Source organism: Zalophus californianus, chromosome 17, assembly GCF_009762305.2.
Source record: "Zalophus californianus isolate mZalCal1 chromosome 17, mZalCal1.pri.v2, whole genome shotgun sequence".
Lineage (NCBI taxonomy): Eukaryota > Metazoa > Chordata > Mammalia > Carnivora > Otariidae > Zalophus > Zalophus californianus.
This window is the reverse complement of record NC_045611.1, coordinates 29964952-29989282: the sequence shown is the minus strand read 5'-3', so window position 1 is coordinate 29989282 and position 24331 is coordinate 29964952. Positions and strand designations below refer to the sequence as shown.

Sequence of the window (24331 nt, the reverse complement as noted above, 5' to 3'; positions counted from 1 at the left end):
GATTTCTGCATCTACGGTTATCTGTTTAGAATTGGGATTCTTTTGATTGCAAATAGCAGATACCTGGCCTAACCAGGCTTAATTTAAAAAGATCAAGAATTATCTCACTTAAATAAGTCAATCAGAGAAAGACATGTATCATATGACCTCACTGATATGAGGAATTCTTAATCTCAGGAAACAAACTGAGGGTTGCTGGAGTGGTGGGGGGTGGGAGGGACGGGGTGGCTGGGTGATAGACATTGGGGAGGGTATGTGCTATGGTGAGCGCTGTGAATTGTGCAAGACTGTTGAATCACAGATCTGTACTTCGGAAACAAATAATGCAACATATGTTAAGAAAAAAGAAAAAGAAGAAGATAGCAGGAGGGGAAGAATGAAGGGGAGTAAGGAGGGGGAGACGAACCATGAGAGACGATGGACTCTGAAAAACAAACTGAGGGTTCTAGAGGGGAGGGGAGTGGGAGGATGGGTTAGCCTGGTGATGGGTATTAAAGAGGGCACGTTCTGCGTGGAGCACTGGGTGTTATGCACAAACAATGAATCATGGAACACTACATCCAAAACTAATGATGTAATGTATGGTGATTAACATAACAATAAAAAATTAAAAAAAAAAAAGAATTATCTCACTTAATAGGAAGCCCAGAGGTCTCACTGGCTTCCAGTGGACCTCATTTCAACGATGAATAGCGGGGTCAATTTCCAGTTTCTTTCCCTTCATCCTTTGGCTCTTCTTAAGCTATTGCCTTCCTCCCTTGGGGCAAGCAAATTTCTCATGGCCCCCAAATGCCTTCCCCCAGCTGTTGTGGCCACATAGCTTTTTTACGAGCTTTGAGAAGGACAAAAACTGGGTGCTGGACAGGTGCTTTGAACTCTGGGTAAAGCTTTGCTTGAAGCTAGCTGAACAAATAATTATCCTCTTTCGGTTAATCCAGTTTGGTTCTGATCTTCTATGTTATTTACAGTGTGAAGGTTTCTTGTAAATCTCTATCACTCTGTCCTTTCCTGAGGCTACCCAAAGAGTTATAAGCTCTATTGTTAGAAGGTCTGGCTTGTAGAATGTATTGTTTGAGAAGTATCTCTGTTTCCTTTTCCCATTTCATATTTTACTTCAGATAATGTAATGGTTTTGAAGCTTTAGCTAAGAGCCCCCAGAACAATTTTTCTCTCCTTTTCTCACTTTTGCTTCCCCCCACCAAGTCCATGAAACATGATATAATAAGGTTTTCCTATGTATGTGAATATTTATATCTTAATTTTTTTTTTCAAATGCTTAATCTGAAAGCTGACAGAGCCACACATCATGTTGAAAGGCTTTAGACTTTTTGGGAAAGGGTTTGCAACATTTTCCTGAAATCCCAGAAAATATATGATTAATTTTATAATCTGTCTGTGTCAAGGGACTATGCTTGTCCTGAATTGCTTGTTTCGAGGCATCTGAGAGCAGCTTCCAGCTTCTTAAAGACTATGAGCTGGGACTGATGAGCCTCCCCCCCCCTCCTCCCACCAAATGTCTCTGAATTCATTTCTTCAGACCATTCATTCCTCAGTGGCTGGGAGGGAGTTTGCTCTAAGTCAGCAGCAGGCTTGACTGTTTGTTCTTCACCCAATCAAGGAAAGCGTTGCTAAATTGCAGAAGGCTCCCAGGCAGCTTCTCCTTGGCGAACGCTTCTTTCCTTAGGGACATGCCCTTCAGGAGTGTTTCCCAAATGTTCTCGGGCTTATGCCATTTGCCATTACTTTGGAAACCTGTCCAGAAAAATTACACAAGGTCTGCACGCAAAAGTGTCTACCTTCCAGAGGGATCACTCTGAAAAACAGATCTGACCTATGAAAAAGTCTTTCATGTCTATGAAAAGACCTATGCCCTCAGTCTAAATTTCTTACTGTGGTTCGCAAAGTGTCCTGGCCTCTGCCCCCCGACCCCCACCCCTCCAACCTCTTCTCTTGTAATTGTATGTCATTCGCGTGATACACTTGCAATTTTAAAGAATTAATTATGTTCTTGTACATCTATCTTGCCATTTCCCTCCCCAGAAGGTATCTTCCCAGCCTCACACCCTCTTAACCTTCTGACTCTTCTCCCTTTTTTCAAAACAGATTCTCCATCCCAGACACTGGACTATCACAAATTAGCACAGGAGAGAGAAAGCATCATGAGGTTTTGTACACGAGCTGACTAGCTGCACCTTCTGGGTTTCTCCTGCCTCAAGATCTGGGACATGGATAGGAAGGGACCTGCTACTGAAGCCCTTCTGCGTATGGGGCAAAGGAAACAGAGAATATAATTGCCGAGGCCAGAGTCTTAGAAATCTTAGCACTTGGCCAAGGGACTAGGAAATAGGAAATCGGGCTATTAATGTGTGGTGATGATGAACATATATTTACACATCAGGGAAATTATTGACATACAGTATTAATGGTATATGTTATTAAATGTACAAAATTTCCAGCGATGTATTTTATTTGATTGGAACTGTCATCTCATCCTTCATGCTCAGGTTTCTGTCTTTGTTTCCTCTATGACAGTGGTTGCATACAGCTTGAAAAATACAAACCAAATATTTGATGGCACTTTATCTTTTACCAAATGGGAATTAATTGTTCTTCAAAAACTAGTTAGCATAAAAAAGACAAATTGGTTAATTGGGGCAGGGAGTTGGTATTGTAAACTTGACATTTAAGTTTCGCATTCTTTTGTATTTTGTTACATCTTTTACTTCTTGAACAGTTTGGTTAGTGGGAGCCCGGAATGCATCAAACACACTTGAGACACGCACAGTCCTTTCAGTGTTACTGAGGTTGAAAGGCAAGTAGGAACTTCTTGCCTCTGCTTGTTTCCAGAATAACATGCAAGAGTAATCAGGTGCAGTTGCTATGGATAATTGGAAGTTGCTTTTATTGAGAAAGTGAGCAGCACTGTACTTATGTGATAAAAAATTGATCAGATGAACAGCTTCCCTCCCTCCTCTGTACCCAGCCCAAGGGGGAAACAAACCCTCAAGAAAATCTTATTTTAATGAGCACATTTCAAAGGTGCTAGATTTATGGGAGACATCAGGAAACACTGATTGCAATTACTGTCTCTGTTTGTCGTTCCGGGCTTTATTTGTGCCCTATTGGGACGAGGGGGTGGGGGAATAGCAGATAGAGGGGAGAGTTGTCAAGCAGCCCATTAGCCTGTGAAGCAGAATAGCCATACTCAGTGGCTTAGAAATAGCCATACTCACTGGCTGGAAACCACAGAATAGCCATAGTCACTGGCTGGAAACCACAACAGCATCACTGTCATTGTAATTTAGAAACCATTTCTTTTTAAAGTTCAGTCAGAGTTGATTTCACCAGAGAGAGACATATGAAAAACCTTCTTAAGGTATTTCTATTCCTTTTCCCCTTGCTACCTCAGTTATCATTAGGGTGCTCCAGAAGGAAGCCGCCAAAAGCCCTAGGGTATCACAAATATAAACATATGATTTTGCCTAGCAGTATTCTTTTGCTAAATTGATCTGCTTATCAAATAATTTAGCATTAATTTGCTTTATTATGTTGTATGCTAGTATTAATCGCCTGACATCATTATTATTTTATTCAGGCTGGCTTCCTTGCTAACACGTGCAGTAGACAATCTCTGTCAAATCACAAATATCAGGACCCTAGAGCAGGACTTGGCCAGCGTTTTCTGAGTAAGGGGCTGGCCAGACGATGGGTGTTTTTGGCTTTGTGGGCCCTACGGTCTGTGTCTTCTGTGTCTTAGCTGTTCAGCCTCCGACGGTGCGGGGAAATGAGTGGGCGTGACTGTCTTCCAGTTACTTTGTATAAGCTGGTGATAGGCCTGGTTTGCCTACCGGCTCCAACAAAGTTCCAAAGATGTAAATGCCTGTTGGGGCCAGGCAGGTACTGCCAGTGAGGGAAGTGGCTGATGGGGACAGCCACTAGCAGAGAGCACATGCCTTGTCTAAAAGGGGCAGCTGTTTCTTAGCTTGGCACTGGCTCAGGGATACCAGACCTTGTAATTTAAGAATAGCTGGACATTTGTGTTTTTATGCAAAGCACTTATCTCAGTTGGCAGCTAACTTAGTTTTGTTAAGAAAATGTAGTGCAGGTCAAGTTTACACCTTTTGTGGGCCCTTTTCTGGTCGTTAAGATCTAGTTTTGCAAATTCCAGAATTTTCAGGCTTAACTGTGTATTATAGGACATGCCTAGAGAATGCCATCAGATGCGGATCGGATGGCAAATACCTGTTTTGCCGCTGCTAACTCCCCCTTCTAGTGCCAATGACAGATATCAGTAATGGATGATATCACTCTTTCCTGCTAGCTTGGAGAAAAATTCAGGATAATTCTGTACCAGGGCTCACAAAAGCCATGACCAGTGAATGAGTTGTGTCCTCTGATATGTAAGGTGTTTGTCATTCCTGTTCTAGAGGGTTCTCTGTTAAATATTTTTGGGATTAACGTAGAAAAATGACTTTACACTTTTTACTGTAGGACTTTATTCTTAAAGAATACTTGCTAAAAGTTGCTCCTAACTAAAGAATGCTTGCGAAAACATGTATCAGAAATAACAAATAGGAAGAAAAAGGGTAAGATTCTGTTCAAATGGGAATATCAGATTTTAAAGGTTTATATATTATTTTAGAGAGAGAGAAGGGGGGTGGGCGTGGTTGGGGCAGAGGGAGAGAGAGAGGGAGAGAGAAACTCAGGCAGACTCCTGCCGAGTGTGGAGCCCGATGCAGGGCTCAATCCCACAATCCTGAGATCATGACCTGAGCCAAAACCGAAAATTGGACGCTTAACCGACTGTGCCACCCAGGTGCCCTGTGGCAATATCAGATTTCAGATTCAAACTTAAGGAATTGAAGAATATCCAAAGTTGGATGTGTCCTTAAAGGTCATTTAGTAGCATTCCTTCCCTGAACTTGGATTTCTGGTCTGGTTTTTTTACCCACCATACCTGTGCAAAGTAATGTGAATAGTTATAAAGGGGGTTTCCTCCTTTTTTCCCCTTCTTTTACTGCCTTTGACCCTTATGCACAGTTATTGTAGCGTAACATGTTCAGAATTTAGGAATTCCATATATGGAGATGTGCCATCCGGGATGCACATATTTTTGGATTGTGTGTGTGACGTGAGCATGATATGCTCTAGGTGAAACATGCTTCATTGCCCATTGTGATCACAGGGAACTTCGCAACTTTTTGTCTTCCTTTATCACTTCTTACTCTTCCCTTTGGGGAAGACAAGTATGGTCTTTCAAGTTTGATCTTCTCCAAGAATTCTGCTCTACCCATTCTAAGCTTCACTAAACCTGTCCCTTCTCTAAACTTCTTTACTATTAAGACCTACATTAAATGAGCAGTGTAATGCTTTATTATGTTATTTGCCTTAATTTGCGGGTTTTTTTTTTACCCCCCTCAATTAACATTTTCTTTTTTCCTGCCATCAAGCCCAGAAAGGACTGTAAATGGCTGTAAACAGAGCATTTTGTTTTTAAGTAAGCAGTTAAGTACAATTGAATGCCTTCTATGTGCCAGTTAGTAGGGCTCTAAATATGGGTGAAACAGAAAAATGGACACTCCCCTTAAAGACCGGAATCTAGCTTCTAATGGAATTTAAACTGTCCTTTTTCTAGTAATCAGTGATGAACATTTATAACTTCACTAGAAAGAAAGCTCCACTGGGGCAAAGCTCTTTGATTCATTCATTGATAGAGCCCAAGTGCCCAGGTCGGTGCCTCATATATAGTAAGTGCTTAATAAATATTTTGTAAATGAACTTACATTATAAATTTTTATATAGGGCAATCCCTGCAGGAATGTTCATGTAGGCGGATCACATTGTATGCCTTTCACTTCATTTACGTGTCTCTCCCCCACTGTACCCCAGACACGTTGTTCTCCTCCCAGAAAAGTCAGTCTTGAGTATCCTTCTAGAATAGAATATCCTTCTAGAATATTACCTGTGCATATATACATACCTGTGTGTATATGTTTGTATTTTTTTATACAGATTATAGCCTGTCAGTTTCTTTCTTTCAAAATGTATCAGATAGTTTTGTATCATGCATAGTCATATTACTTTTAGTGGTTACATACTGTTTTATTGCCTGCACATTTTGTAATTTACTTAACCAGAAACTTATTGATGGATATTTAGGTTCCTTCCTTCCTCCCTTCCTCCCTACCTCCCTACCTCCCTCTCCCCCTCTGCTCCCTCTCTCTCTCCCTCCCTTTCCTTCTCTCTTGAGAGAGAGAGAGCGTGGGCATGCGTGCATGCACGTGAGTGGGGGCAGAGGGAGAGGGAGAGGGAGAATCCCAAACAGGCTCCATACTCAGTGTAGAGCCTGGTTGACTCGGGGCTCGATCCCATGACCCTGAGGTCATGACCTGAGCCGAAATCAAGAGTCAGATGCTTAACTGACTGAGCCACCCAGGCACCCCTATTTAGGTTATTTCTGATCTTTTGCTCTTGTAAACAGTGGTACAATAAACATCCTTCCTCAAAAGTCATTTTGCAACCTCCGCAAGTAGGAATTTGAGGATACATTCAAAGTTCAAGGTGTTTATGCATTTATAATTTTGATAAGTATCATCAGATTGTTCTTTACAGAGAGTGTGAGTATGCCATTTTGCTATACTCTTACTGATATTATTATTTATCAAAGTGTTTGATCTTCTCTGATCTGATGGCTTAAAAATATCTGTTATGGCTTTAATATGAATTTCTCTTATATGAATAAGTTTGAACATCTTTTAAATGTTTACATACTTATTTCCTTTTATGTGTTCTGTCTTCATAACTTTTGCCCATTTTTCTGTTTGAGTATTGATCTTTATCTTATTGATGTGCAGTAGTAGCTCTTTATATATTAAAAAGTATTTCCCTGGCTATGCTTGCTTGTTTATATTTCCCTGTGATTTATAGAATCAGCTTGTCTAGTTACCAACCCCACTTAACTAAAAATCAATCCTGTTGGTGTTTTTATTGGGTTTGTGTCAAATTTATAGACAAATTTAGGGAGAACTGACATTCCCATGGTGTTCAATTTTACATCCCAACAACGTAATATGTCTTTACATTTGTTTAAGTTTTTGTGTCCTTCAATAATATTTTTAAGTTTTTTTTCTTATAGACAATACACGTTTAAGAATCTTGTTGGATGTTTTAATATGCACACATTTGTAGCTAGCATTTTCTTTTTTTTTAATATGCATTTTTTAAAAAATTTTTTTCCAGAGGTACAGATCTGTGATTCATCAGTCTTACAGAATTCACAGCGCTCACCATAGTACCTACCCTCCCCAATGTCCATCACCCAGCCACCCCATCCCTCCCAGCCCCCACCACTCCAGCAACCCTCAGTTTGTTTCCTGAGATTAAGAGTCTCTTATGGTTTGTCTCCCTCTCTGGTTTCGTCTTGTTTCATTTTTCCCTCCGTTCCCCTATGATCCTCTGTCTTGTTTCTCAAATTCCTCATATCCGTGAGATCATATGATACTTGTCTTCCTCTGATTGACTTATTTCACTCAGCATAATACCCTCTAGTTCCATCTACATTGTTGCAAATGGCAAGATCTCATTCCTTTTGATGGCTGCATAATATTCCATTGTGTATATATACCGCATCTTCTTTTTCCATTCATCTGTTGATGGACATCTAGGCTCTTTCCATAGTTTGGCTATTGTGGACATTGCTGCTATAAACATTGGGGTGCACGTGCCCCTTCAGATCCCTACATTTGTATCTTTGGGGTAAATACCCGGTAGTGCAATTGCTGGATCGTATGGTATGTAGCTGACATTTTCTTAATTTGACTATTGCTTGGGATATATTTTTCCTGCTTGATTAGCAGATAAATAATAATATTATTTGCAAAACACCTTTTCTTATGAGAAAAAAACAAACTTTTTCTTTTGTCTGATTATGGCTCATTTATTATGCAACTCCAGAGAGCACACTTGTGTTGGTCATTCCTTCCAGAGTAGTGATGAGTCATTGTGGTGATAAAGGACATTATTTCCTAATTCTTAACTTTGGGAAGATTTCTAATGTTTCCCTATTAAAATAATGATGCTGGCTTTGTGGTTGAGAGAGATCTGTATTTTATTGTGTTAAGGAACCTGGCCGCTTATTATTTTATTGATGTTTTGATTATGGAAGGATGTGTTTTACTGAATATTTTGTGTATCTCTGGTGACTCTTTGTTTTTATCTAAGAATATGATGAATTTTAAGTGTAAGCCTTTGCATATTGAACTATCCTTGTATTCCTGTGATAAGTTCTACTTGGTCATGGAATGTTATTCTTTTAATATGCTGTTGGATTTGGGTGCTGTTTCCCTATATTTAAGAATTTGGCATTGATTCTCAGATGTGAGATTTGTATGTGTGTGTTTTCGTTTGGGATTTTGATACATATTATTCTGTCTTCATGAAAAGAATTTGGAAACTTTTCTTTTTCTATGCTCTTAAAAAATTTAAAGTATATGGAAATAACCCACTCCTTAATTGTTTGGTAGAATTCTTCTTTGAAACTCTTGACACTTACGTTTTCCTAAGAGATGGTTCTTTATCTTTATCTTTTTATGGTTTCATTAGCTTTTCTCTCCTTCTGGGGATGATTTTGGTAGTTAATATCTTCCTAAAAAACTGTCCATTTAATCCAGATTATCTAATTTATTTGTGTGGACTTGAATAAATCATCTTTTAGTGTTCTTGGTATCTGTGGTTATTTCCTCATCACTTAAAGATTTTTTTGATTAAAGAATAAAAGAGTTAGAGATTAAAGAATAAAAGAATAAAAGAAAAAGAATAAAAAAATATTTGAAAGAATGTGTTTTTTAAAAAAAATATGATGTAAAAGGATATAGTTCACTTCCTATCCTTTTTTTGTTAAATTAATTTAATTTTGTTAATTTTGTTAAAACTTAATTATTCCTGAGCTAATGATTATAAAACCCAGAACCTGAGAGGAGACATTTCCTTTCTGATCCCACTCTTCTCTTTTTAACAGGCCCAGAAGAGGAAAGTGAGGATGACCCTCAGCTCGAAGGCAGAGACCCTGATACTTGGCATGTCGGTTTTAAGATCTCGTGGGACATAGAGACTCCTGGCTTGGCAATACCCCTTCACCAAGGAGACTGCTACTTCATGCTTGGTAATTAGGAGGGTCAAAACTATATTGATACTCTGGTGTCTTAAGTTTAGATTACTGGCTACATATTTGGAATATATCTTTTTTTTTTTTAAGGTTTATTTATTTATTTTAGAGAGAGAGAGAGAGAGAGAGAGAGAGAGTGTGTGTGTGTGTGTGTGTGTGTGTGTGTGTGTGTGTGTGTGTGTGTGTGTGAGAGTGGGGGAGGGGCAGAGGGAGAGACTCTCCAAGCTGACTCCCTGCCAAGCGGGAAGCCCAACGTGGGGCTCTGATCTCACGACCCATAAGATCATGACCTGAGCTGAAAGCAAGAGTCAGATGCTTAACAGACTGAGCCACCCAGGGGCCCTTAGAATGTGTCTTTTGAAAGAAGCTTTTTAGGTATTATATAGCGATAGTGACTCTTCTACATGGAACTAGTATTTTTGTTTTTATTCCCTCATTTTTCTAGGTATTGCTCATTTGTAAAAGTTGCTTTTTTTTTTTCTCCCCCATTCTGATTGTTTATGGAGTTCCCCAAATGTGCTAAAGAGTTTCCAGGACTTTTCCTCAGAGTTACTCAATCATCCAAATGAGCTTATTAGTGTGAGGTAGTAAAATGATTTCCCTCTGTATATAAATTCTTAGTGAAAGTTTTTTCAGATTTGAATTTAGTTTCTTCTCAGGAGTGGCTGACCTGACCACAGGGCCTTTCTTTCCACTTGTCCCTGAGTTCTTTGGGAGCAGGATTTCAGCTGTGCTTAGGCTAATCCACAATGCTGTGGCATTTTTGCAACTTTTGTTTTTGGCTCTTTGCTCTGTTTTGTTTGGGGTCTGGACTTTCTATTGTTTTCCAACGCACAGCATAGAGATGGTATCCTTTCTTACTCCTGCCTGGGGCGGGGGGGTCTAGTCATATTGGCTTTAGAACTGGGGAGCCCCAAGGCTCAAAGTGGACATTTATGAGAAGAATTATTCTCAATTAACCGAGTGTATGTAGAGGGCCTGCTATGTTCTCCATGCTGTGTAAGGTTCTGGATGGACGGATAAAACTTGGTCCTTGCCTTCTAGAAAATCAGAGTTTGGATTAGCTCTTTAGGTCACTAAGTCATTAAGCATTTTCCAAATTTCAGGCATTTACATGTCAGCTTCAAGGTTCTCACCATATCCCTGTGCTACCTGGACTGTTACTTACGTAATATTTTTCTCTAAATAAATTCACTTTTTTTCACTGAAGTGGATTTACTTTAGAAGGAGATTTTATAACACTATCTTAAGCGGAAGACCAGTATCACTAGGTTTATAATTAGAAGAGGTTTATAAATATAGAGAGAAAGTGAAACAGTATTAAGGACCTGCTACTTTTGTTGGCTGAAGATCCGGAGTCCTGTTCTGTCTTTGTTAAAAGAGATACTTGTCACTGTTAGAGAGGTGTTAACTGTATAATGGTACCAATCAGAGACTTTCTCCTTGTCAGCAGCAAGATGGGAAGATCATTATGTAGGGAATTACTTTCCCATGGTGTGTATGATTCAGTGGTGCTTAACATTGTGTCCCTTTACCTCTTCAGCTCTTCTCATGGGCTGATTACCACCTTTGCTGAACGCTGATCTAAGCAAGCCCTGCATCTCTTGCTTTCCATTTGCATGTTGCTCTATAGTTTATGATTCAGTTTCACATAAGCAGCCTCATTCACTCTGCAAACAAGCTTGTGAGGGAGATGGTATGGAGATTGTTCTTTTCTTAACTAATTTGCCTAAGGTGACTGGGTTGGTACAGGGGATTAGGGTGGTTTGCAGGTTTCATATGTAGTGCTTTTCCTGCTCTAAAAGGGACCATTTCGACTTTATTCCATTACACTGAAATCTCTGTGTGGGAACATTTTTAGGCTGAAGGTCATCTCCTCCTGAGACACTCTCCTGCTTGCCTCGTGAACTTAGTTTTTATTTTGAAGTCTCTGCTCCATCGGCGAGCATCGTTTGTAGGTCACAGATCATTACTTATTTTTTATTTATTTAATTAATTAATTAATTTTAAAAAATATTTTATTTATTTATTTGACAGAGAGAGACCCAGCGAGAGAGGGAACATAAGCAGGGGGAGTGGGAGAGGGAGAAGCAGGCTTCCCGCGGAGCAGGGAGCCTGATGCGGGGCTCGATCCCAGGACCCCGGAATCATGACCTGAGTCGAAGGCAGACGCTTAACGACTGAGCCACCCAGGCGCCCCTATAACTCATTTTTTAATGTATCACCCAGATGTGGATATTTACCTTGAGTATAAATGGGTTTTAGTTTCAGCCAATAAACCACTTGCCTTTGGTTACTTTGTTCACGAGTTTCTGTTAGCAGTTTGTATCTTTAAAAGAAGTGAGAGTCATTTGGTGCCATTCTAAATTGCTATATTAATTTTCTGCATGTAGAAATAGTAAATATACAGTTTAGAAGTTCATCTGCCATCCATTTATTTAAGAACATCTTGTGTGTTCTTTTCTGATTATGAAAGTAAAATACATGTTCATTGTAGAGAAAAGAAACACTGAAAAGTATGAAATGAAAGAAGAATATAAAAATCAGATTCATACCTGTCTTGGTATATTCTTTTTCAGTCTTTTTTCTGTACATATGTGTATCTGGAATAATAGTATGTGAATAACCACATTTACTGGGGACCAACAACAAGTCAAGCATTCTTTTAATCATCTCCATAACACTAAAAAGTAGATGATCGTTAAATTGCACAAGAATCAGTTCAGGTTAAATTGATGTAGTGACATAGCCATGGTTACACAGTTAGTAGGGTGTGTGGATTGGAACTTGTTCTTTTGTCCCATTTGGGCTCTGACACCCACGTCAAACTACCCGCTTCCTCCTGTGTGGGCGCTGACCCCCACACTGGGCTCCTGTCTCTCCCTCACCGTGATGCCTCTGCTTCACCTAAAGGCTTAAGACTAAATTTTTCAGGAAGGAAAGAGAAGAAGATGACAAGAGTGTTCTGTGTGCTTCTTTCTTTTCCCTGTCTTTTTAAAGTTATGTTTCTCTTGCCTCAGAAATAGATTAATAACAAAAATACTGTATGTTATAATGAATATACATTTTTAAATATACATTTGTCCCTTTAGCTACTGTAGGTGATAAACCGAAGCAAGCGCTATTATTTTATGGGAGCTGATACCCAAGACCTAATACCCGTTCCTGGTTTCCCAGCTCCTGTGTTCAGATCCAGCGGAAATAGCTGGTAACTTACTGATTTGGGCCAGGCACGGCACAGTGTACCCAAAGTGTGCTTTTAGAATATATTCATTTAGAATGTATTTTCTTTATTATTTATTGTTATTAAAGAAAATTATTCTTTTCTTTATTAAGATGTCGCAATCAATTTCTAAAAGGAGCTTTCCTCCATCTCCTCTTAAATAAAATCAGGCAAAAATAAAAGCAACCGTAGTCTCTTGCTGCCTTTTTTCTCTTTACTTTTTAGAATCCAAATCCTACAAGGAGCCCTGTGGAGGGACCTCGGCTGTGTGCTGATACCTGAAATCTGAACTTCATAGCACTTATGAAAAGGAAACAGTTTAGCTCCATTTATAATAATATATTGGTCTACAGAGGAAGTGCAGGCTGAACCCTGCTGTCTCAAGTAAATACTCCAGGGGGTCTGATGGGGAACGTGTCGGGTGCCTGTAATAAATCCGCTGCCTGTGGAAGTAAGTCAAGGCCCTCCTGGCAGTGCCTAAGGACACGCTTAACCGGGGTTGTCACGGTTTTACTTTTAAATTGGAATCTTTGCCCTAATCTCAGAGTTAGACATGACCAGATTTGCAAACAGATTTACAATTTTCACTAATTTTCCAACCAGGACTTCAAAATACACGTAGAGGGGGGAAAAAATACACGCTGGTCTTTCTCAGAGTAGGATGATTTACTTTGCCACAGATGTTTTCCATAGACTGAATGTAACCAGGGAGTTAGGGACTTAAAAAGTGGCTTGGAGACAAACTGTGGGTTTATTTTTTGTGGAACAGATTATACAGTTCAAGGGACATCAACCAAATTATGTTCATTAACCAGGAGCCAGGTGTGGAGATGGGTTGTGTCAGGACAGAGTTGAGTGTTAGACATTTGGGGCAAACCTCCTTTTTATCTGCCTCCCCCCCCTTCATTTATTACTTTTTCCTTGTCACTGTTCATTTCTCTGCTCTCTCTGGCTTCTTTATTTTCGTTTCCTTCAGTCCAAATTAAATCTCATTTTCAAAGAGCTATCTCAGAGCTTCAGCTGCCAAGTAAAATTTCCATGCCCCCCCTCCCCCCCAAAAAAGCAACATAAATTGAAATGCATGCTGCTGCTTTTTTTGGTTTTGCTTTCCTTCACCAACAGTTTGGGGCAGAATGATGAAAGGCCATTTCCTGTCAGGTGACCACGTTCCAGACCCACGGCATTGTCTCTCTTGGCTGTGCGCTGTTTATCTTTCTCCCGAGTACTTCTTGATACTTGCTTCGCAGGGTTCCTGGGAGGCCAAAGAAGAAGTGCTTTGCAAGCTATGATTTGCATGTGGGGGCCGACTCTGAAGACTGGGAGGAGCGAGCGGGGCCATGGCATTACGGGAGAGCCAGCGAGGCGAGTGGGTGACAGAAGAGCACCGAGTGTTGTTTCCTTATCCTGCTTTCTGCCAGTTTGGCACGTCACTGTTCCAGACATGTGTTTCCATGACCACATAAAGGAACCGAAGAAAGGGCCATCTCTTCACCAACTGCTTTGTGAGGGGGAGAAGAGTTGAATCAGAGCTCTGTGGTAACCACACTCTGACCTGGGTTGAGGGCTGAGTTTACTTACAGAGCCTGGTCAGTAGTGTTTTACAGATCAGGTTCACCTTCTTTGAAATACCTATGGCTCGGAGCAGCAAGACCCAGAGCACTGTGAACATTCGATGTGGTAGAACCTGAAGATATGCCCTGCTTCTATTTTTGGCGTCAACATGAGCACTCCACTTGGAGTCTGTTGCCCTGTGAGCAGGAAGAACAGAGGCTTCTAGGAGTTTAAAGCCTCTTGACTGGGACTCCTCTGGGACTTAACTTGGAGACTGTGGTATCTTTGTAAATCCTCCAGGTGTCCCTCAATCCTGCCCTGATTTAGACATTTTATTCTAAGGAAAAGCCTTTTGTTATTTCTTCCTCTGACCCCATTCCCTTCCTCCCCCAACTCCTGAATGACCAGCTGAAGTAAAAAGTACCTATAATTTATGGCTTAATCATAAATTCTAAATAATTATACTTTATTACCTCTCATGGGTCTTGAAACGTAGGTGCTATGTTCTGCTTTCTGCCGAGGCAAGGGAATAATAGAGAGACAATAATAAATTATAACTTCAGGCTGCAGTCGGAAAGCTTGAGGAATGGCCATTTCAGTGGAAAGTGCTCGAACAGCCAAATGAGCACCTGTCATGTTTGTTTTCACTTTGAAAAGTAGAAACATGACAGCATAGTTTCAGCTGCTCGTCCAATACAGACTTGTGATGTTCTTCTTACCTTCTCAGCAACTACGGTATTTGCTTCTTGCTCGTCATGTTTTTGCGGGGTTGAGGATGTATCTGTCTTCCTGAAACTTTCACTCTAACAATGTACCCCCAAATGCTGACATTTTCAAACTTGTGCCTTTTGTCTTGATACTTGATTCTTTTGTATTCAGTAGAATTGGGGAGGGGACATCTCTTGTGGAATTTGCTCCGACGAGAGGAGTCCCAGGTACTTGAAAGGATTTCCCTATCTCTTAGACTTTCTTAGCGTCTCTGTGCATATTTCTGTATCACTGATGTCTTGAACTTTACTTGAGGTGCATGAGTACCTACTTCTTTCGTATTATAAGTCCATCAAGTAGGTTGTCCTCTCTCTTGGATCCCTGTTTTGTTTTGTTTTTTTTTTGCCAGAAAAGAAAATTGATGGGGATTGCCTGCTAATGGGTGTGTGGGGTTTTTTAGGTGTCTGAAAATGCTCTAAAATTCATTTGTGGTGATGGTCACACAATCCTGTGAACATGCTAAAATACATTGAATCATATGCTTTCAATGATTATTGAAATGATTATTGAATTGATTTGAATTGAAATGATTTTGAAAGTTATGAATCATTGAGATGATTATTGAAATTATTGAAATGATTATTAAGCATAAGCTTAAATTATTTGGTATGTGGATTATATCTCAATAAAGCTGTTTTACAGAAAGGAAAAGGAGGCTTCGAGAGGTAAAGGAACTTGTTCAGGGTGATGGACCTAGCGAAGCTTGTGTTAGAATGCAGATTTTTCTGAGACCAAAGCTGTTCTTTCTTACGTCAAATCGTGCAACTCTACTAATTACATAGTCATGGGATCTTTCTTCTTTCAAAATGTGGAAAAAAATAACTGAACAAGTAATACATCAATACACATATATTCTCACTGTAAAGGATTCGAATACTATGGAATTATATAGAATAAAATTTGGAAGTTCTCTTTTACTTTATCTTGTCCTTTTGTAAATATTAACATAAATATCGTTTTGCCAATATGATTTACATATATATTGCTGCTACTTTTTAAAAAATAGCACACAAATGGGACCTTATGTATATTATATCTATTACTCTAGTACTTGCTTTCCCCTCTCCCCCCATGATATGTTCTGGAGATCTTTCCCTGTCAGCATCTCATTCATATTATTATTGTTATTATAAAAACAACATGTGGACTAGGAAATAAAAATTCAAACATTGAGGATGATCTAAAACAGAAAGTGAAGAACTCGTTGCCACCTCTCCCCAAGTTCCATTTCTCAGAAGTAACTGCTTTTCGGTGTATTTGCATTTTATTCTTTAAGTGATTACCTCCTTAACTCTTATTTATTTATTTGTTTGTTTGTTTATTTGAGAGAGAGAATGAGATAGAGAGAGCATGAGGGGGGGAGGGTCAGAGGGAGAAGCAGACCCCCCGCTGAGCAGGGAGCCCGATGCGGGACTCGATCCCGGGACTCCGGGATCATGACCTGAGCCGAAGGCAGTCGCTTAACCAACTGAGCCACCCAGGCGCCCTACCTCCTTAACTCTTAAACACATGCTTAATGCTGCTCTCTCTTCATCCAGCAGCTTGAAGCACCATCTGTTCCTCCATTAAGAAAAATGTGAAGAAAAGTGAAAAATGTGGATGGGTCTCTGACACTCTCTCACTCTTGCAAAGTTTTTCTTTCTTTTTTTTTTTTTTAAGATTTTATTTATTTGGGAGAGAGAAAAAGAGAGCGAAGAGTGAGCAGAAGTGGGGATAGGGGCAGAGGGACAAGCAGACTCTGCACTGAGCGATGAGCCTGATGCAGGGCTGGACCCCAGGACCCTGAGATCCTGACCTGAGCTGAAGTGAGATGCTTAACCAACTGAGCCACCCAGTGGCCCCTCACTCTTGCTAAGTCTTATTAGTTAGCATTTACTTTTAGTTTTTTGGTTTTGTTTTGTTTTGTTGTAATTGGTTACCTTACAGCTGATACATAGGTAGACTCTTTCTTGACTTTTAGGATGTAAAATGGGGAATGAAAGTTCCCTTCAGCCGTATCATTAGTTTTACATTGTTGAGGATTATAATGTCTACACACTGATCTATAATTTTGATAAGACTGCAATGCTTTCTTTGTACATGGAATCTGAAATTGGAAAGCCAGTAACCAACAGTGCTTACATATGCATCCTTTATTCAGAACTAAATAAAGTGACTCGACCCATAAATAGAAGATGGGAGTCCACAGTAATCACTAACCTTGTCCCATTGAAAGGGAATGTTACAAATGTTAGGTCAAGATTTTATACCAAATCAGAGGCCCCGAATCATGCTCCATTTTAGCTTGCTTTGTATTTGAACCAAGACTTTCTTGTTTGGCTCTCCCTCTCCCCCTGGAAGTTGTAATTGCCTTTCTTTATTCTTATTGAAAAAATGATGCCATACTGCTGTCTCTGTGTCACATGATGTTTTGTCTTTTTTTTTTTTTTTTAAGATTTTATTTACTTATTTGACAGAAAGAGAGAAAGAGTGAGAGCAGTAGGCAGAGGCAGGAGCAGGGAGCCCGATGTGGGACTTGATCCCAGGACCCTGGGATCATGACCTGAGCGGAAGGCAGACCCTTAACGACTGAGCCACCCAGGAGCCCCACATCATATTTTGTCTTAGTACTTTTTCAAACCCACCAGTTATAGTTATCATACTGAGATTTCTTCTCATTGCGGTCCTTGGCTCTTCTGTTTTTTATCTGGGTCTCATGTCTTTCTCTTTCTTGGAATTTTCTAAAAAGGTCTTCTATCTACTTTATTTTAGGTTTTTAAAAATGTGTAACCTCTGTAGCACCTAACACAGTACTTTGAACATGGTAGGTGCCTTAATAATAATTTTTGAATTAATGAGTGGATGAATAAACCAAAGATTGGTACACCCCCCCCCACCATATCATGGCAATAAACTTAGAGGCAAAAGGAAGTATTTATTCTGTCCTTGAAAGCTCCTAGCTGGCAAAGATTATGAAGTCCCTCCCCCAAAACAGGTGACCATTCAGTTAATATTTAGGGATCTCCAGAGACAGATTTTAGAATTTTCCTTGATAGTCCATTCCTTTAGTGACCCATACTTTGCTTCCCAATATTTAGTCCAAATGACCATGTGACATCACAGAATTTCCCAAATTGATACAGTGTCCAGATCAATCTGTACATTCATTCTCTTCCAGATCATTTATTAAAAAAACTAAATGTAACAAAAATGTGGTGGTTTCTTTTAAGCTGAGGATGGATGATTTACTATGAATTTTGAGATTCTTTTGTTCTCTCATATTTTATCTAGTCAGAGTCACCCTGCATCAGGATAAATCTGCATCTGGGTTGGTTGGGTGGAAGTTTTCCCTTTGGCTGGCAGTCTTAATATGCCTTCTTTGGCTCTCAATCTGTATAACATAACTCCTAAAAGCATGAGCTGTGGAAAAGAAGTTTTTCAGACTTTTAATTTGATTGCATATCCTGTGCGTGTTCTTTGCCACTTCTGCAAAGATAGGAAGAATAGCCATAAAGGAAGTTGTTTTTGTTTTTGTTTTTTTAATTGATTCTTCTTGCAGGTTTCAGTTCAGGATGAGACTAGGAATGAGTTTCTCATTCCTGACATGGTCCCTTGGCACATTTCAAGGCTAGGCATTATACCCCATGATGAAGATTCCTTAAATTCTTCCTGTGGAATAATTCTTCTAGGCCCTATAAACATTGAAAAAAAATTTTTTTAAAGATTTTATTTATTTGAGAGAGAGAGAATGAGAGATAGAGAGCACGAGAGGGGAGAGGGTCAGAGGGAGAAGCAGACTCCCTGCTGAGCAGGGAGCCTGATGTGGGACTCGATCCCGGGACTCCAGGATCATGACCTGAGCCAAAGGCAGTCGCTTAACCAACTGAGCCACCCAGGCGCCCAACATTGAAAAAATTTTAAAAGGACCTAAATTATAGTCCTTAGTCAAATCATTGTAGTGGCTTTGTCCTAAAATTGGCTCTGGCACAAACATTTTTCCTTCTCTTTTGTTTACACTGTTCCCTCCACCTTGTCGGTTTTTTCTCTCCATCTAGGTGTATTTATTTAGGATAACATTAAAAAATCAAATAGCCACAATGGCAGGGGCACCAACCAGTGAGTGTGGATGCAATAATTCTTTTTTTTTCCCACTGGACATAACTAGAGTTAGGTTTTTTGAGAGCCACTACTGTATTCTATATATTCTTGCACTACACACAGCACTTAATGCCTTGTACATAACAGGAACTTACCACGTATTTGGAAAGAACACCCTGTTTCCCTCCCCGGGCATTAGCCAGAAACCACAGCTATCATCCTCAAGTACCAGGGGAAAATTAGATGTGAGACAGGAGTGAATCAAGAGAGAAGGCGAAAGGTATGTGGAGGACCAGAACCAAGAGTTTTAAGTGGCTTCTTCTGTTTCGTTCATTCACTTTATTAGGGCAGTTCCGGTCCACACGGAAGCAGTGGGCAGAAGTGATGGCCCTGCAGCTTCAAAGGGGGAGAGGGAAGGAAACGACTCATTCAGGTTCACCCATTTAAGCAACCTCTGACCCTTCTCATTTTTCTGTTTCCCAGGAAGTTACAATCTGGAAGATTAAAGGCAGCCCTTACCAAAGTGGGATTAAAGTTCATTTTGCATATTTAGAAAACGAAAAAGAATGATTAACCTCAAGAATCTGTTCTCTTGGGGCACCTGGGTGGCTCAGTCATTAGGTGTCTGCCTTCAGCTCAGGTCATGGTCCGGGGTCCTGGGATTACCCTACATCGGGCTCCCTGCTTGATGGGAAGCCTGCTTCTCCCTCCCCCACTCCCCCTGCTTGTGTTCTACCTGTGTCTCTCTCTGTCAAATAAATAAATAAAATCTTAAAAAAAAAAAAAAAAGAATCTATTCTCTTTACAACCCAACAACAAACTAAGCATTCCATGAAAGTTAATTTAGAAACAAGATGGGGAAAGTCGTGTATCCTGAGGCCACCTTCCCTTTTGTACTTGTTTTTTAGGAGAGTTTTTACTCGCATGGAATACTGTATTCCGGGGAAGGTTTACAGAACCATCCAAAGCTCATACCGCCTTCACTGATAGTTATGTGCCATTGTTTTCATTTGGGGAATGAATGCTTCTTTTCTGAGGCTCACCTCATTGAACATTATCCTTTGGATCTTTCCAAAATAATGATACTTACTGTTTTATTTTTTATTGCTACGTATAAAAGTAGTAATATATGCCATCCAGTCAAAGATACCATTGATCTGAAGATGTAGTCCAATCTCAGAGATACTAAATAGGAAGAAAAAATGTGTAGCTTGGAATTGATGAAATATAGTACGTGTTCGCTTTAAAGAATTTACAAACAATAGGAAAGTGTAAGTACAAATACATCATATTATCACCTTGCAGGGATAATATTCTTCACAACTATTTGGTTTAATTCCATCTAGTGTTTCTTTATATACTTGGAAATATATGGGAATTTTTTTCTTTTAAGAAAATATCATAGTAGATATAATATTTAATACCTTTTTTTCCAGTACTCACATATCTTGAGCATTTTTCCTTGTTAAATATTCCTTGAAATGTGATTTTTAAAAATGGCTTAAATGGTACTCCCGTACTTTTGGTGGTTTGACGCATTTCCAGTGTTTTGATATCATGCATACTGCTCCGGTGAACATCTTTGTACATGTATCTTTGCAGCTTAATCATTTCTTTAGGAAAAATTACTAGAAGTGGAATGCTCAGGTGAGAGGAGGGTATAGCTATTTTAAAAGTATACATATTATATTGTCAGACTGTCACAAGATTGTTTTCAATGTACATTCGCACCACAGTGTATGAAATGTGGCTATCAGTTACTACCACCCGCCTTCTTTTCCTCACCCTTGATAATACTTGGCATTACGATTGCAAAGTATTTTGCCACTTCAGGGAGAAAAAAATAACATGCTGCTGTTTTAAATTACATTTTTATTATTTATTTATTTATTTATTTAAAGAGTTTATTTATTTTATTTGCCAGAGAGAGAGAGAGAATGAGAGTACAAGCAGGGGTGCAGCAGGCAGAGGGAGAAGCAGGCTCCCTGCTGAGCAAGGAGCCCGACGCAGCACTCAATCCCAGGACCCTGGGATCCTGACCTGAGCCGAAGGCAGACGCTTAACCGACTGAGCCACCCAGATGCTCCAATGATGATGATTTTTTATACTTGCATTAAATAACCATGTTTGAAATTATTTAACTACTTTTATGCTCACTGGTAATTTTTATAATGTGGGGTTTTTTTTCTTTTAAAAATTTATTTTTTAAATTGAGGTATAATTGACACATAACATTATATTAGTTTCAGGTGTACAACATAATGATCTGACATTTGTATCCATTGTGAAATGATCTCCACAGTAAGTCTAGTTGACATCCATCGCCTTATATAATGTGAACCCGAATACAGGAAACCTCATTTATAATAGAGTTGGGAGGGCAGAAAGGGGAGCTCTCATGCCCTACTAACTCATCCTCAAGTCAGATGCCTATAGGAAGGTGCTACTTTACTGCCGCAGCAACAGGGAGGAGGATTCTCCCCTTGCCCCACCACAGCCCAACCAATGAGAAACTGCCACAACTCACCAATGAGAAATCGTCACCACCCTGAACTCTCGCTTTCTTCCGGCGGACTTTTGTTCAAACAGCCCCTCCCACCTCCTCCTCTTCCTCTATAAAGTAGTGTTCCTCTTCTTTGTTCTCTGAAACTTGTCTGTGGTTTCGCCATGGTTCATGTGTCCCAACTTGCGGTTCCCCTGCCATTCTTGAGTAAACCCATTTTGTTGGTAAAGTAACTGGCTGTTTTATTTTCAGGGTCAACAGTAGTTACCAGAAGTACGTATTTATTTGTGATAGGAAATTTTAAGATTTACTTTCTCAGCAATTTTTCATTACATTACATCCCCATGACTTTTTATTTTATAACCAGAAAACTGTACCTCTTGACCCGCTTAACCCATTTGCCCCACTCCTCGTACCCCATCTCAGGCAGTCACCAGTCTGTTCTTTGTGTCTTTGAGCTTATTTTTTGTTGGTTTTTGTTTTTGTTTTAGATGCCACATATAAATGAGATCGTATAGGATTTGTATCTCTCTGCTGACATATTTCACTTAGCATAATGCCCTCAAGGTCCATCCATGTTGACGTAAATGGCAACATTTCATACTTTTTTATGGCTAGTGTTCCATTGTATCTATATGCCATAATTTCTTTATCCATTCATCCATCAGTGGACAGTTAGATTGTTTCCATATCTTGGCTGTTTTAAATAATGCTGCAGGGAATATGGAGATGTGTATGTCTTTTTGAATAAGTGTTCCCATTTTCTTTGGGTAAATACCAAGAGGTGGAATTGCTGGATCATAGAGTAAATCTATTTTTAATTTTTTGAGGAACCTCCACACTGTTTTCCATAGTGGCTGTACTAATTTACATTGCTATGAACAGTGCAAAAGTTTTTTTTCCACAACCTTGCCAACATTGTTATTTTATTTATTTTTTTTTTTGCTAATAGCCATTCTGACAGGTGTGGTGGTATTTCATTGTGATTTTCATTAGCATTTTCCTAAAGATTAGTGATTTTGAGCATCTTTTCATGTATCTTTAGAAAATTGTCTATTCTGGGCGCCTGGGTGGCTCAGTTGGTTAAGCGACTGCCTTCCGCTCAGGTCGTGATCCTGGAGTCCCAAGATCGAGTCCCGCATCGGGCTCCTTGCTCAGCAGGGAGTCTGCTTCTCCCTCTGACCCTCTTCCCTCTCGTGCTCTCTATCTCTCATTCTCTCTCTCAAATAAATAAGTCAAATCTTAAAAAGAAAAAGGAAAAATGTCTATTCAAGTCTTCTGCCTATTTTTAATTGGATTGCTTGTTTTTTGCCTCTGAGTTGTATGAGTTCTTAATGTATTTTGGATATTAACCTCTTATCAGATATATGATTTGCAAATATTTTCTCCCATTCCGTAGGTTGCCTTCTCATTTTGATGATGGTTTCCTTTGCTGTGCAGTGCTATTTATTTGTGAATGTATGTATTTGAAAGAGAGAATGGCGGCAGAGGGAGAGAGAGAGAGGGAGAGAGAGGGTCTCAAGCAGACTCTGCGCTGAGCATGGAGCTTGAAGTGGGTGGGGCTCAGTCTCCCGACTCTGAGATCATGACCTGAGCCAAAATCAAGAATCAGATGCTGAACTGACTGAGCCACCCAGGTGCCCCTGTGCAGAGCTTTTTAGTTTGATGTAGTCGTACTTGTTTACTTTCGCTGTCATTGCTTTTGCTTTTGGTGTCATATTTAAAAAGTCATTGCTAAGACCTGTGTCGAGGAGCTTACTGCTGTGTTTTCTTCTTATACCTTGGTTTTAATTATTTAAAGAAAGCATAGGCTCTAACAAGTTTTTCATGAAAGCTAATGGCAAGGGAATGGTGGTAGCTTATATTGTCCCGAGTTTTTATATATACATTTTTTATTATTATGTTGTGTTAATCACCATACATTACATCATTAGTTTTTGATGTAGTGTTCCATGATTCATTATTTGTGTATAACACCCAGTGCTCCATGCAGAAAGTGCCCTCTTTAATGCCCATCACCGGGCTAACCCATTCTCCCACCTCCCTCCCCTCCAGAACCCCCAGTTTGTTTTTCGAGTCCATCGTCTCTCATGGTTCGTCTCCCCCTCCGATTTCCCCCCCTTCATTCTTCCCCTCCTGCTATCTTCTTCTTCTTCTTTTTTTTTTTTAACATATAATGTATTATTTGTTCCGAGTTTTTATATTATCTGAGAGTGACTTTCTATACCTTCACATGCTGCTACCTCCTTAAATAGCTATAGGATTCTTGCATAACAAGCTTCCTACCTAAAAACTCTAGATATTGTCCCCTTGAGCTCTGATATTTGATGTTAGATGTCTGAGGTCATCATTTTTATTCTATTGCAGTAAATTATGTTTTTTCTTTGAACATTTGTCATATTTTGTATTTAATACTTGAACAGAATATGTTTATGTGCTTCAAACCTCATTTTGTAGTACAGATTCCTTTCACAACTTTGGGAAATACTCTTCTGTTAGTTCTTTGGGTTCTTTCGTATGTCCTTTTTCTGTTTTCTTTCTAGGGTTCTTCCTGTATATATATTTTGGTTTCCAGAATCTGTCCCTCATTTCTTATTTCTTCTGTCACTAATTTTCATTTTCCCTCCAAGTTCTAGGAGAATGTTTTGAGTTCCATCATCCACTTCAACAATTTGAGTTTTTTGTAGGCTGTGTTCTGTTGTCCACTCTGTCTTCCATCATTTTCAATGAAGTGACACTATTAAAAAAAATCAGCTCCAGGCAGTCTTTCCTGATCGCAGACTGTTCCATCTTCATGTCTCCTTGCTCCATTTTCAGATGCAGTACCTTCTTAAATCAAGTGTCTTGTTAAAATACTGAGCATTTTATAAAAAATTAGTCTTTTAAAAAATTTTTAATTTAATTTTATTTTTTAAAGATTTTATTTATTTATTTGACAGAGAGATAGAGAGCACAAGTAGGCAGAGTGGCAGGCAGAGGGAAAGGGAGAAGCAGGCTCTCTGCTGAGCAGGGAGCTGGACGTGGGGCTCGATCCCAGGACCCCAGC

General features: G+C 39.5%; 1 protein-coding gene across 2 annotated transcripts in view; it reads left to right on the top strand.

The window, feature by feature from the left end:
* The window catches only part of FTO (FTO alpha-ketoglutarate dependent dioxygenase), a 372377-nt gene that overhangs the window by 123828 nt on the left and 224218 nt on the right, over positions 1 to 24331 (top strand). For both annotated transcript variants that reach the window (XM_027618868.2, XM_027618869.2), the window contains exon 4: positions 9017 to 9160. In XM_027618868.2, the coding sequence (XP_027474669.1) occupies positions 9017 to 9160 (144 nt within the window). The remainder of the gene's footprint in view (positions 1 to 9016; positions 9161 to 24331) is intronic.